Below are 15,476 nucleotides of genomic sequence, written 5' to 3'. Positions count from 1 at the left end.
TATCAACTTATCACCTGTGTAGATTCAAAGAACCACCACTACAAGCAAAATGCAGACTGTTCCATCACTGCCAAGATCTACCTCCTGCTACACCTTGAATAATCCCCCCCCCCCGTTTTCCTCCAACAGTCCCTAACCCCTGGCAATCATTAATTTGTTCTCTATCTCTGTAATTATGGCATTGGAAGATGTCGTGAAAATGGAATCATACAGTATGCGTGACCTTCTGAGGGTTTTTTCTCTGAGCCCTGGGGATATATCCAAGTTGTTGCTTGTTGTGTGCATCAGCAGTTCATTCCTGCAGACTGCTGAGGAGTACTCCAGCAATCCAGTAGTATGGATGTAACAATACTACTGGATTTTTTTTTTTTCTTTAAACCATTCAACTATTATAGGTCATTTGGTTGTTTCCAGTTTGGGCCTATTACAAGTGAAGCTTCTTTGGACAACTGTGTACAGGTTTCTTTGTGGACATAATTTTTCATTTCTCTGGGATAGATGACCAGGAGTGCTATTGCTGGGTCCTGTGATACTTTCATGTTTCATTTTTTAAGAAACTGCCAACCCATTTTCCAGAGCAGCTGTGCCATTTTACTTTCCCACCAGTGATGTATGAGAGAGAGTTTCTCTGCATCCATGCCAACATTTGGTATTGTCACAAATTTTTATTTTAGCATTTCTGATAGGTGGGAGTGATATCTCATTGTGATTTTAGTTTGCATTTCCCCAATGGCTAGTGATATTGAACACCTTTTCATACGCTTATTTGCCATCCATAAATCCTCTTTGGTGAAATATTTCTTCATATCTTTTACTCATTTCCTAATTGAATTTGTTTCTTACTATTGAGTTTTGAGAATTGTCTGTATGTTCTAGAAATGGATCGTTTGTCAGATATGTGGTTGGAAAACATTTCCTCCCAGTCTGTAGCTTGTATTTCATCATCTTAACAGAGAGAAAGTTTTTAATTTTGGTGAAGCCCAGTTTATCAGTTTTTTTCCTTTTATGGATTGTTCTCTTGACATTATCATGTCCAAGGACTCTTTGCCTAGCCCTAGGTCCCAAAAATCTTCTCCTTTTTTTTTTTTTTTATAAAAATGTGATAGTTTTGCATTTTACATTTAAGTTCAGAATTAATTTTGAGTTAATTTTTCTATAAGGTATGACATTTAGCTGAGAGTTGTTTGGAGGTTTTTTGTTTGCTTGCTTGCTTGCTTGTGGATATCCAGTTGCTCCAGCAGTATTTGTTGAATAGACTAGTCTTTCTCCATTCAATTGCTTTTATCAAAAATCAGTTGATCATACTTGTGTGGGGCTATTTCTGGGTTCTCTATTCTGTTCCATTGGTCTGTGTGTCTGTCTTTCTGCCAATACCACACAGTCGTGATTACTATAGCTAATAATAGGTCTTGAAATATTCTTCTTTTTTAAAATTATTTTAGCATATCTGGTTCCTCTGCCTTTCCATTTGAATTTTAGAATAATTTTTTCTATATCTATAAGAAACAGAATTTGTTAAGATTTTGATAGGAATTATGTTAAACCTGTGTATCAATTTAGGGAGAATTGACATTTTTATTGTGTTAAGTCTTCCAATTCATGAACATGGTATGTCTCTGCATTTATTTAGATCTTTGTTTTCTTTCATCACCATATTGTAGTTTTTAGCATACAAATCCATACGTGTTTTGTTAGACTCACACCTAAGTGGCCTTCATAAGGTAATAAGAAAAATGGAATTAGTAGACAGCATTTTAAAGCTGGACAATATTTGTAAAAAATTTAGATGTAGAAAAGTAGGAAGATGTCACCACCCTGTGCTACACCTATGTGGGAGCTGATGGAGCTGAGCAATGGACACTGTCATGGCATGGAATCTCCTGGCCCCACCCTAGCCACTTCCCTGGCTTCTGTGGACATTGGCATTTCAATTCCTGATCAAGAAGCATAGTTTTAAAAATTCAGCCATAATCTTGCACCCTGCCACGTAAGGCCAGTCACTATTCACATTTAGAGATTTTGGTCCTGTATATAAATACTTTTCTGAGGTTTGAGACACATTGTAAATGCAATTCTAATATCATAGCCCCAGTCTGCAAGTGAGGTGTGATGGTTCATTTCCTAGTGTGGTTTGTCATTTGTATTATCTTCTTGTCTTCATTACCATGGGTGTCCCATACACCCTAGGTTGTGAGAATGGCCCTTCAGAGCACTGTGGCATGAGCATCTTCAGGGGATGCTTTGAGTTTCAGTAGTTCCAGACCCATTTTTATATAAAATTTTCAGTTTTGAGGTTCCGTGAATTCAGGCGCCAAGCCTGCTTAATGCAAACCTGTTGTTTTGTGTTTTGCTGATGATTTTCTTTTCAGCCATTACCCTGGATGGATGACCATTCCCAATGGGTGGAGTTTTTCTGGTGCCTAGTTCATGGATGGGGCAGGCTTGACGCTCCTTCCCCACCCCAGCTGGACTGGGGCCAGGTGCCCTGTGCTCCTCTAGATGAACAAGCTGCAGTGTGGCGTGGCTCTCACTGGTACCTGCTTGCAGCTACACCCCTGCAGGGTCACCTGCCCAGGCCACTAACACTGAGTTCCCTCTTTGGTTTTGGCACCTGAGAATTTCCCTTTTTTGTTTGTTTGTTTTATTTTGAACTTGGTCATATAATTTTTAAATTCACTTATCTTATCAGCATTTCTCTGTGTATAAAGTAGGAAGAGGGATTTTCTGTGTCAGTTCCTTCTTCGTTATTGACCAAAACTGTGCGTCACTTTATATATGGGTTTTTGTTGTTGTTTAAGATCCTAGCATTTCCCTATGTCATTAAAAGTTCTTTTTTAATGTCAGTATTAGAGGCTGTATATTCCGTTTTATGACTCTATCATGATTTATTAACCACTTACCTAATGTCAAACATTTAGATCATTTCTGGATAGTACAGTGAACATTTTTAGTACCTTGATTTATTTCCTTTGGAGCACAGTCCTGGAGGTGACGAATCTGCAGCAGGCACAAATGTATGTAAGGATCCTAATGTCTTCTGTTGAACTGGGGCAGGCATAGCTTGTGGCAGAGAAGTCTGGGACAACCGTTCTAACCGTTCTGCTCAGTGCTGACTTACATAGAGGCAGTGCTAGGGAAAAAGCCATTTGCCTGAAAACTAATCCCTGAAACAACTTTGTAAACAAATTAACAAACATGGAATTCATACATGGTCCAAAGTCTGCTGTTCAGAAGCCAATGACCACGCTTAACCAATCATTCCTTTCCAGAGAACTGTTAAGAAGGACTTGGTCATTAATCCCCAACCGACACCCATTAAATGATTTTCTCTTACAATCTTGTTAATAGGCCGATTGCTTCCCCCATCGTGGCATCTCGAGGGGTGCTACGGTCTGAATGTTCGTCCCCTCCGAAACTCATGTTGAAACTTAATCCCCAGTGTGGCAGTATTGAGAGGTGGAGCCCTTATGCGGTGACTGGGTCATGAGGGCTCCGTTCTCACGAATGGATTAATCTATTCATAGATTAATGGATTAATGGGTTGTCACAGGAATGGGACTGTGGCTTTATAAGTTAGTGTGCTCAGCCCCTTGCCATGTGATGCCCCGCGCCACCTCAGGACTCTGCAGAGAGTCCCCACCAGTGAGAAGGTCCTCACCAGATGCGGCCTCTCCACCTTAGACTTCTCAGCCTCCATAACTGTAAGAAACAAATTCCTTTCATTATAAATTACCCAGTTTCAGGTATTCTGTTATATGCAACAGAAAACAGGCTAAGACCGGGGCCAATACATCCAGGTGTAGGGAAAATTCAACACTCAGCCTGCTCCCCTAACTTCTTACTCAAACTGGGATTAGATGACCATATAACAGAGTGGCTATGTTCTTTCTGAAGCTTCCAAATTTTCTACCATGAGCTCTTGATACTTCTATAAATGAAAAAAAATATGTGTATGTATATACATATAGATACATAGAGATATTTAAGAGTGGTTACTGTCTGTTGAATCCAGACATAGTTAGGGATTTGGAATGTGTATAGGCTGTCAGAGCTGAAATAACTTGTCATTGGTCACATAGCAAGGTAAGACATGGAGCCACAGTGGTATCCGTCAAGTCCACCCAGGAAGATAGAAGCCACTTTGATGGTTTCAGACAGAAGAGATTAATGCACGGAATGGTGACACAAGCATAGAAGAGCCAACCAGAAGATGGTGAGGCAGTCAGCACCTGCAGGAAGCCACCTCCACGCCTGGGCTGGTGTTAGCAGAGTGCAGGGGCCACGGCCACCTAGGCAGAAGCTGAAACCAGAGTGGGCCTGTTTTGTGGAAGTCAGAGGGTGGAGGGGCTTCAGGGAGACAGCCACTCATGGAGACAGTGCCCTGGTGGGAGGGGCGCCCTGGCTGCTCCTTTGTCCTCACCCCCGATCTCCCTTTAGTTCTTCTTCCCATTGAACGCACCCAGCATGAAGGAGAATCGTGGAAATGCAGCCTGCATGGCTCAGCCTCTCTGCCCTACAGCGCAGAGCTGGGGGCAGGCCGGAAATGGACTTATGTCACAGACCCAGACTGGCACCAGACCCAGAAATCCTGATGGGGAGGAGGATAAATAACCTCAGTTCCTGGCTCTTTAACTTTCCCTGTGACCTACAAGAGCTATAGGGACTAAGCCACAGAATGGGTCAGGGGACCAGTGGGGTGACATGAGCTGGCCTTTGTCAGGAAGGGGAAGGGGAAGAGGAAGATGAGGACCCAGCCTGGCCACACTGCTGACCTTGATAATGCCCTGGTCTCCACACCCCACCTCCTCCTGCTGGCCGCTGCCACCACAGAGTCTGAGAGGTTCCAATACTAAAGTCACACCTGGCCAGGGGTTGTAGAGCAGGCCTCCCCTCCCTGGTGGGGCCTCGTGAGGGGCACGCATAGCAGGGTTGTCTGAAGTCATGCTGAGTTTTCAGCAAAACAGCTCCTTCCATTCAGCTCCTCACTTGCCCCGGAACCCAGAGATGGATTCACGTCGCGGCCAGCACCCCATGTGCAAATCCCTCAGCCTCGCTGACCAGGGATTCATGGCTGGTCAGTTCTTCCTCTCCCTAGACCTTCTTCAACTAGACTCTGTCAGGCCCTCAGCCAGCTGTGTTCAAACCCCAGCTCGGTTCAGTTGGGATCCAGTTTCACTTTGAACCAACGCCACCCAAACTAGACGGCGTACTTCCTTGTTTCATTACCATCGTTCTCTCTCCCTCCCCCCATTGCATTGCATAACCATTCTCATCTGCTTACATCTCAAGTTTTCTGGTGGCTGTTTTCAGATAGTTATCCCTGCACTGAGAGTTAGAACAAGGTGTAGTGTCATTAAGCTTCCTTTGCATATTCTTTACAAAGCGTACCTGTAGAAACTGCTTGGAGCATAGCTTGATTGGGAGGAGATATTGTCCCTCTTGGTTTCTCTGTAAAGGTCCTTTATTTACTTACGTTGCCTCCAACATGTGTTCGTAAATCGAGGGTTTGGAATACATTTTCTTTTCTTCCTTTGGTCATTCAATAAGATATATTCGGGTCTAGGCTCATTGACCCATTGCAACCATGTTATAAATGTGGACTGATTCCCAGGCTAGCCCAAAGCCAATTTAATCCATGAGGCCTGTGGTATGAGCTAGCTTCGGAACGCATCCATTGCCTAGAGCATTGTATAGGAAACGCAGATTTAGGAAACTCATCTCCCATCTCCTGCCAAACCACTGCAGTCCCACTAAGAAGTTAACATGGTATCACTTGGGCAACAGAGTGAGACCCTGTCTCTTAAAAAAAAATTCTTCCAATCTAATAGTCAAAAACTATTTTCTGATTACAGTGCTCACTTCTTTGATTGCTGGGAAGGCTGAGTAGCTCTTCATATGTTTGTTTGCATTTGCATATCCTTGACTCACTTTTTAATTAAATTATTTTATTAATACTATATATTATGGAGAGTGTGTCTATGTAGTTTGTGACCTGTCATGTAGCTTTGTTTACAGTGTCTTCCTGTTAAATAAATTTTTATTTTTTATGTTGTAGAAACTGCTACTGTCTCCCTTTTTACTATTTGAGTTTTGGGTTCCATTTATGGAGGTCTCACTTATGGAGGACTTCCTCTCCCAAATTGATTTTAATAGCTGTTTTGTATTTCATTCTAATAAATTTATTATTTGAGGTTTTTATGTACAGTGCTTAATCTGTCTGGATTTTCTTTTTTGTTTGTTTTGTTCACCTTTTATTGTGGAAAACCTCAAGTATACACACTTGTTATTTTGAAGCAAATCCCACAGATACCATTTCATCTGTAAAAGTTTCAGCATATTCTATATAAAAGATAAGTATTCATTTTTTAAAACACACAACCGACTGGGTGTGGTGGCTCATGCCTGTAATCCTGGCACTTTAGGAAGCCAAGATGGGAGGATCACTTAGGGCCAGGAGTTTGAGACCAGCCTGGGCAATGTAGTGACACCCCATCTCTACAAAACAATTTTTAAAAATTAAAAAACACATAACCATAGTATAATTACACATCTAAGAAAATTAATGATAAGTAGTTCCTTAATATCATTAAATATCCAATCAGTGGCTGTATTTCCAATATAAATGTCACATTTTGTTTGACTTTGGAGTGAAATAAAGTCAAAATGCAATTGGTTGATGTATTTCTTAAATTGATAGTTGTGTTCCTCTGTCTTCTATATGTCCTCTAAATTGTGTCTTCTAGTTAGACACAATCTGGACAATCTAGAGGCAGGATCAGATTCAAATTTGCACTTTTTGGCAAGCCTAGTTCATAGTGGGGTTCCAATCTGAATTTATTTTTGTACGTGATATAAGGTAGATACTTAGCTTGGCTTTTTCCCCCCAGATACATGGTTAATTACATGTTGTACCAGTGTCAATTACTGAATAGTTCATTTTTTCCTCCCAGTAATTTGAAATGCCACTATTATATCACACCAGACACACCACACACACACACACACCCACACACACACACACCCCTCTATATATAATTTGGGTCCTTGTTAGAGCTCTTTATTTTGTGCACTTGATCATTTTGTCCGTGCTTGAGCCACGTGGCTTTAGATCTTGTAGATTTACAGTTTGTTTTGTTATCTACTAAAGCAGTTTTTTCTTTATTGATGATTTTAAAGCAATTTTGGCTTTTCTTGTGCTTATTCTCCCCCATAATAATGTAATAATTTTTAATCTGCATGTTAAGATGTGATTTTGACTTCATCAAATTTATAGACTAACTTAGAGACAAATAGCATCTTTATAGCAATGAATCTTCCCATTCAGGGGTATGGTTTTATTGGGTTTATTTGCAGATATTTTGCTATTTTCCCTTCTATTTTAAAAAGGATTTCTGTTTCTCCGTGCATTTTTCAACTGACAATGGCTGGTACTTAGGAAAGCTTTGGTTTTCATAAGTTGATCTTGTATCTGATTGGCCACCTTGCTGAACTTGCTTTTTCGAGGTTATAATTTTTTTCATGTTGATTATTCTGGATTTCCTGGTTGGCAAACATATCATCTGCAACTGTTTTGTTATGTTTTTTTTCCCCCAGGCTCATGCAGAGTCAAGTAAAACCTGGCTGACGGGGAAATTCTCTGAACTTAGATTACTACTTGATGAAGACGAAGTGCTGGCCAAGAAATTCATTGATAAAAGCATGCAGCTTGTCCTCCAGATGTACAGGGAGCAAGCTGAGTCTTGCAGGGAGCAAATTGATATCATAAACGACCTCTCCAACAGGGTCTGGAGCATCAGTCAGGAGCCCTGTCCTGTACAGCGGCTGCAGGTAATGTTGGGATTTCTGCTTATAAGCTGCCACCTGCCATTTCCGCTCAGTTATTGTGGTTTTGAGCACAGTATGAACACACTAAGCAAATACACAGAGAATTGCCTTGCCAGCTTGTAGACTTTCTCACCCCCACACAATTGGCCAGAAAATATACATTGTTAGGAAGATAATATACATCTTGGACTAATTAGATAATATTAACAGGCACAAATTAAATAGTATTAACAGCCATGGGGCCTCTGTGTTCTGAGCACTTTATGTGTCTTATCTTAGCTCTAATATTCACTAGAACTCTGCGAAGTGGATATCCTCGCCCCATTTTATGAATGACAAATTGCAGCTCAGGGGAGTGAAATGACTCACCCAGGCTCACATAGGTGGTAGGTGGCAGAGCTGCCATCCGAAGCCACGTCTCTCTGACTATAAACCCACAACACACATTGCCTGGCCCTCTGCCTGTATAGTCTTAAATTGAGACACCCATCCTGATAAGGCATGTGTCCTTTTAGCTACTGAGCAAATTTCAAAAGCTGAGTCAGTTTGCCCAAGGAGGAGAGAAGGATGACACTCCTTGGCCACTGGGCTTTGTTGAGGAAGAGGCTAAGAAATAGCCCCTGTCAAGGTCATTGCTGCATTTAATGAAAGCATGTTGTTGAGGATGATATTCCTGTCTTCAAGGAACCATGGGAGAAACTCCCGTCTGGTGTCAATACCCCTGTACATTCACCTGCACACTGGGATTGCTTTTCTTTCTTGTTTTTGTTTTTTTTTTTAAGGCTGACAAAAGCGCAAGCTTTTCCACTAATATGACTCTTCCAGTTTCCTTCTTTGCCTTGGCTTCTGGGGAATCTCAAATCCAAATCTGTTTCAACTAGCTAGGCTAAGACTTCATGGCATATATTTTGTGTCTGGTTTTCTCTTTGCTTCATTATTCTCTCTGTGTAGCAAATCTTGCAGCATTAGATGACCTTTGTAACTTTAAAGGCTGTGGGACAAGGAAGGATATAACAAAAGGTGGCACTGAATCTAACCCCAGATTAGCATGGGCTTTGGCTGGAAAATATGACAGACAAATAAATCAGTCAGTACAAAACCAGCCAAGCCAGTCCCCTGGTGGATATTTCCACTCTTGTGCCTTCTTGTGTCCTCAGTTCAACCTGTGTCTCACTGTCAGCTATTTCAGCCAAATTCTCGGCACAATGGGCATTGTACTTTAAGAAGGGCAAGATGCACAAAGCAGTACATTTGTTTGTTTCTTTTTAAATGATGGTAATTTTTAAGGATATCTAATACAAAGGAATGCTTCCATGGAGAATGCTATTCTCATATCATAAAACACATTTTCAGGGTTTTGTCATTTCTTTTTTTAATTTTCTTGTGCCAAACCTACTGATTTTAATCATTCATCATTCCTTTCTTCTATTTATTCATTCATCTATTCATCAATTCATACTGAGCCAGGCCCCCTGCTGGACATTAAGAGCTCATAGTTGGATGGGGAGACAGACTCAGAAACAGTTATATACAATATAGCTTAAGCAAGCTAGTGAAAGTATGTCCAAGAAATGCCTAACTCTCTGTCTGTGGGGGAGGGAAGTCTGGGAGGACTTCTAGGAAGAAGTGATGATGGAGCTGGGTGCTGGAAAATGAGTGGGTGCTCACTGAGTATATGCAGAGAGGACATCCCAGGCAGAAAGGAACTATGTCCACCTGAGAGTCTGGCAGGCTGAGAACTACCTGGGGTGCATCCTGGCTTGGGGAGGAGTAGGGGTGTAAGGGAGGGGGTATTGGCATACGTGGCTGGATCGGGAGGTCAGGGTTAGTTCAGGAAGGGCCTTATGTGCCAGGCCACGGAGCTTGGACTTTGTCCTATAGAGAGATAGGAGCCAGGGGTATGTTTTTAACCAAGGAAAGAGACCATTAATGTGCTCATGTTAGTGCTTTAGAAAGATCACTTTGGTGACAGAGTGGAGGATGGACTGAGGAGGCCAGGACTGGAGGCTAGAAGAGAATTCGGGAGGAGAGATGAGGGTGGCCTGGACCAGGGCAGGGGCAGTGGGGATAGGGAGAGACAGGCAGGTTCAAGAGATGCGACAGGAATGGTGAGTGGAAGTGGGGAATGAGTAGGGAGAAACCACGATGATCCCTGATTTCTGGCTTGAGAGATGGATGGCTGTTCTCTGAGTCTGCAAAGGCAAGAAGCAGCTGTGCTTAGTTTCATTCATTCATTTATTCTATCATAAATATTTGTCGAGAACCTACTATGTGTCAGGTCCTGTGCTAGCTGCTGGAGTTTGGGGTTACCAGGTGGTGGCATTTGTCCTCTCATGGCCCCCAGTCCTACCCCACCCCTTTGTTCTCTGAGCCACCCTCCCACCTTCCTGGAGCTGCATCCTGCTCTCCCTGGACTTCCTGATAGTGCTCTAACTCTCTGACCAGCTTACCTCCAGCTCTCTGCCTGTGACCTTAACCTGGGTTCCCACAAAAATGAGGGTGGACTCTAGACCCTCTGCCTTCTAGGCTGGCTGGGGCTCGGAGGCCATCCCACTGCCCCCTCCCAAGGTACAGCATCCTGCCAGGTGGAGCCTGCCTCTGCCCAACACCCGGGTGCCAGGCCACCCTCTCTCCCTCCTAGGGCTCCCATCCGCCCATCACTTCTCGGGCAACACTGCTACCAGCCAAGACCTGCTCACCTGGGGCAGTCTGCTGCCTCCCAACTCCTTGCCCAGGACAACCCTTCAGAAAGTGCAAATACGAGAACCCACAGTAACTGTTTTCAGCAAGAAAGGTGTTTATGAAAGAACTAGGTGGCTCACAGGCTCTCCAGGGGCCCAGAGAATCCAGGTGGAAGACAAGGTAACAGGAATGAAGTCCAGGCCACAGCGGGGTTTGTGCCGTGCAGGCCCCACCGCACCCCTGCTGGGCAGGACATCACAGCTCACACTCCTGACCCAGAGCCTCCACCACTGCTGTCCCCAGGAGCCACATGCTGCTGTCACTGCCTTCGCCTTCACTTCCAAATCCAGGCTTTGGGTTGGGGGCTTCTTCTCACATGCCTGCAGCACAGACACAGAGGGGCGGGGAGAGTGGTTTTCTAGCTTGTACTTAGCAAAGCCGCACTGCACAGGAAGGTATTTAAGAGGTGCTTTCCAGGCAGAAAACAGGATGCACGCTCACTGTGGCGGCCACACCCCTCAGTCAGCCCTGCAGCCGAGCTTTCCAGAGTCCTTGGCTTCCCTCTTGGGGTGTGTCTTCCTGCTCCCTCCTTAGGACAAGCCCCAGGTGCTCCTTCCCCAGGAAGACTGGCCCCTCACCCTTTTTGCCCCTGAGGCAGGCCCCTGTCACAGGGAAGGGCCCCTGTGTCAGCCCATCAGCCCCTTCACAGCTGGCACGGTGGGGGGCCCATGAACATGGAAGGAGGGGGGGATCCCCAGGGCCAGCACTGGCACCCAGCCTCCACGTGTCTCCCACCTCGGTGTCTCCAGGGGCCCGGCCTGGGCTGACTGCAGGTGCCAGGGCAGGGTGGGGCCTGGGTGTGCTGCCTGGGACTGTCCTGGGTGCGCAGTGGGGGCTGGGACACGGCTGCAGCCCCCAGTGCCGCCCTGACCCCCGCGTGCCCGCACAGGCGTACACGGCCACCGAGCAGGAGATGCAGCGGCATATGTGCCTCGGGGAGCTGTGCCACCCCGTGCCCCTCTCCTTCGAGCCCGTCAAGAGCTTCTTTAAGGGCCTCGTGGAAGCCATGCAGAGTACGTTGCAGACGCCAGTGGACGTTCGCATTAAGGAAAGTAAGTCGCCATTCGACGAACTTTGTGCCCTTAACTCTCCTAGCGCCCTTTAGCCCTGAGACAGCTGTGAAAACCGTCACCCTAAGTCACGTCTCTCCCACTCAGAGGCCCTTGGCCAGGAGGACCTGGTAACCAACCCACCCTCACGACTTTACCTCCTACCCCTCCTGAGGCCGTGTCCCGCCTGTCTCCAGCCACACTGCCCTGCTTCTGCCCCTCACACTGCTCCCGGGATCCTGCCACACTGAACTTCGCCTGCTCTGGGCTCCCAGCTGGAATGGCCAACTCTTCCTCCTCCTCTTCCTCCTCCTCTTCCGCCTTTAGCTGGGAAGCCTTTCCGTGCTCACACCCTCTCCTGGCCATCTCCCCTCTGCCCTCTGCCCAGGGCCTGTCATGCCCTGTCTGGGGTTGTTCATGAGATGTCCCTCGCAAATGCCTGAAGGGCAGAACCACCTTGGGTCTAGCGCTGATGTTCTGAGGTCCCTGCCGGGCCTGGCACAAAGCAGGTGTTCAGAAATATCTTTTCATTCATTCAGAACATGTATTGAGCCCCTATTACATGCCAGGCACCTCACTTTCTAGCTTGTTTCCATACCTGCAAAATGGAGTCAATAATATAGTCTTTTCTCGTGGTTGGTTGTGAGGATTAAATGAATTCTTGCCCATAAAGTGCTCGGGCGTAATAAGCACTATGTAAGCGTTAGCTGTAGTCATTGTTCCTGTTGTTACATCTGGGGGAAGCGTTCTAGACCGAGGGGAAAGGAGTGCAAAGGCCCTGCGGTGAGGTAGGAGCAAGCTTGGCATGTTGAAGGACCAGCAAAGGGATATGGAGTAGTGAGGCAGGGAGGAGGAGAGAAGGATCAAGGAGGTTGCAAGGATTCCGGCCGGGAGCGAGCAGAAGGAAGTTGTCCTTTTCCAAAATGGGAAAGAGCATTTAGGATTACAGGGAACGAGGTGTTTGGACCTGTTAGATTTGAGAAGTTTGACCTCCTATGTGGTGGTATCACATAGGCAATAGCATGTAGGATTCTAGAGTTCTGGGGAGAGAGGAGAGGCGTTCACCTAGACGTGGGTTTCCCACGTGTGACGGTGCTGGGAGTGATGGGGGCGGGGAAGGGGCCGCTCCAGAAGAGCTGGTCAGGGAAGGCAGGTCTGGAAGGCGGTAAGGGAACTCCAGCCCAGACAGCTGGCAAGGGGTTCCAGGCAAGGGTCCCCTGCCAGGAACATGGTTCCAGGCAGAGGGGACGGCAAGTACCAAGGGCCCCCATGTGCTCCTTCTGTACCCTATTGTTGGGATAGCCTCTCCCAGCCTTCTTTCTTTCTGAGGACTCAGCTCTGATTTCTTGTTTTCCGTCTTTGTCCCGGAATTTGCATGTCTGCTTTGAAGTTGCTCCCATCCCTGAGTGCTGCCCTAGCTGACTTCACTTCTTGTCTTGGAGTTTTCCTGTTGCTGTGAATTTGCATTTCCTACTTAAATTTGCAAGTGATTCTTGGGGAGCAATTATGCGACTCTCCAGTTTTGAAGTATTTTTAGTATGTCTTATTTGTGCTGCTTGCGTGAGCACCAGGCGCTCATTTCTCACAATTCATTACAGACATGAACTGCCAGCTCTCGGGCTCCTCCGGCACCAAGCCAGGTACCCTGTTGAAAATCAGCCCCTCACCTGAGCGATCGCTCTTCTTAAAATGTAAGACCCTGGGAGTGGGGAGAGGGTGGTGAGGGTGGGATGCAGGGCGGAGGAGGGTCATGGCAATGGAGGCCCCCTTTTTTTCTTGTTAAGGAGCCCAATGTTTTTTTTTAAACTTTTATTGTTAGTTTTAAAGACATGTAAAGTATTACATGTTCATTGTAGAAAAACTAGAAAACAAAAGAAAAGAAAAAAGAAAATTACTCATAATCCCTCTCCCATGAATAATTACTATTATTATTTGTCCTTTTAGCTTTCTTTGGCATATCTAATATACATATAATGATGTTTAATATATCTTTTTATTTTACAAACATCATATCATACTACACATAATGTTTTGTAATCTGTGTTTTCATTTACTAATATATTATGAACATCTTTGTTCTCTTAAAAATTGTACAGGTAATGCATACTTCTTATAGAAAATCAGAAATTATAGACATACAAAAACAATTGCCTCTGCCAAAGATAAATCCTGTTAATATTTTAGTATGTATCTTTTCAGACATTTTAAAGCATGTATGTGTACAGATTTTAAAAAATAGGGTGCTATTATAAATATGCTTTTGTGATTTTTTCATTTAACAATATAGCTTAAACAATTCAGTAAATATAAATATTATCATTATTTTTAAATCATGCATGATATTACATTGAATGGATGTGTCATATTTAACCAATCTCATAATGTTGAATGTTTAGGCTGATTTACATTTTCATTTCTATAATATAAATCCATTCTTGTACACATTCCTTGAATTAATGAATGAACGAATGAACACACCTTAGCTCATTTTCAGATTATTTTTTAGGAGTAATTTCTCGAAGTGGAATTACTGGGTGTCAACCTAAAATGATCAAAAGGCTCAGGATCCAGTTAAAAGAGTTTATTCAATCGCAGGTGGAGGGCAGCCTTCTGGGGACACAAGGACTCCAAAGAATGGTGATTAGGGCTCCCAGTGCGGGGAGGGGGAGAAAGTGAAGTTCATCTTTATAGGCAAAAAAAAAAAAAAGAGAGTGGAGGTGCTGAACAGAATTACAATATTTTTCATACAAAGGCTAACATACAAATGTAAGGTTTTATTGGCTAGTATTGATTACACTAAGGGGGTTGCTTAACATTCTAATGTAAATAGCTAACAGTGGTCTAGGTTTGAACAAAGACTAGAGAGTCTGATTAACGTATAACATCTCAACACAAAAATCAGGAAGCAACGGTCTTGCACCAGAGAAGAAAAAACAGCCATATTATGTTACCCAGTTTCCAGGGTTTAACTTTTCCCCTTGGCATAATAAATTTGGAAGGCCCTGAGATTTTATTTTCTTTTCACACTGAACATGCATTTTTAAAAGTAAACTTACACAAATCAAAGGTGTGCATCTCCATGATTCTTTAAAAGTAAACACATTCATTCAGTAACCTCCTTCAGATCAACAAATGGAAATTTCCACTCCCTAGAAGCCTTCCTCATGTCCCCTCTTATTTACTATCTCCAAAGGGTATCTACTCTCCTGACTTCTGACACTGTGACTTTTGCCTGTTTTTAAACTTTATATATAACTAGATCATTCAGACTGTACTTTTTCACTCAACATAGTATTTATGAGATTTACCCATATTATCATGTGTAGCAGGAGTCTGTTCATTTTCACTGCTGTGTAGTGTTCCATTGTTGTATGGGTGTAGCACACTTTATTTATATTACTGATGGACAATTGGATTGTTTCATTGTTGTGAATAATGTTGCTATAAAATTCTTGTGCATGTCTTTTTTTTTTGAGATGGTAGTCTCGCTGTGTTGCCCAGGCTGGTCTTGAACTGCTGAACTCAAGCAATCCTCTCACCTCAGCCTCCCAAGTAGCTGGAATTACAGGCGTGCACCACTCTACCCAGCTTGTGCATGTCTTTTGATGCACATATGCATACATTTCTGTTGGGTATTTACCCAGAGTGGGAGAAAACGATGCCCACTATAACCACTTCTATTCAACATTGTTCTAGATGTCATAGACAGTACCTCAAGGCAATACAAAGAAACGAAAGGCAAGAATAAGGATTGAAGATGGAAAAAAAAGAGATTATTCTTGGATGATATGAATTATAGAAATCCCAAATAATCTAAAGATAATTTAGAAGTCCTGAGTGAATTTAGAACAGCTGCTTGAT

The 15,476-nt window shown here is 43.9% G+C and overlaps 1 protein-coding gene across 1 annotated transcript in view; it reads left to right on the top strand.

Annotated features, from left to right (window-relative positions):
- Nucleotides 1–15,476, top strand: part of TRIM14 (tripartite motif containing 14) — a 30,374-nt gene that overhangs the window by 8,821 nt on the left and 6,077 nt on the right. The window contains exons 3-5 of the mRNA XM_012638293.1: nucleotides 7,594–7,827; nucleotides 11,456–11,618; nucleotides 13,214–13,306. Coding sequence (XP_012493747.1) covers nucleotides 7,594–7,827; nucleotides 11,456–11,618; nucleotides 13,214–13,306 — 490 coding nt within the window. The remainder of the gene's footprint in view (nucleotides 1–7,593; nucleotides 7,828–11,455; nucleotides 11,619–13,213; nucleotides 13,307–15,476) is intronic.

This window comes from Propithecus coquereli, unplaced genomic scaffold, assembly GCF_000956105.1.
Source record: "Propithecus coquereli isolate 6110/MARCELLA unplaced genomic scaffold, Pcoq_1.0 Scaffold128, whole genome shotgun sequence".
Taxonomy (NCBI): Eukaryota; Metazoa; Chordata; class Mammalia; order Primates; family Indriidae; genus Propithecus; species Propithecus coquereli.
Note: the sequence above shows the minus strand (reverse complement) of the source record. Positions and strands in the feature narration are given on the sequence as shown.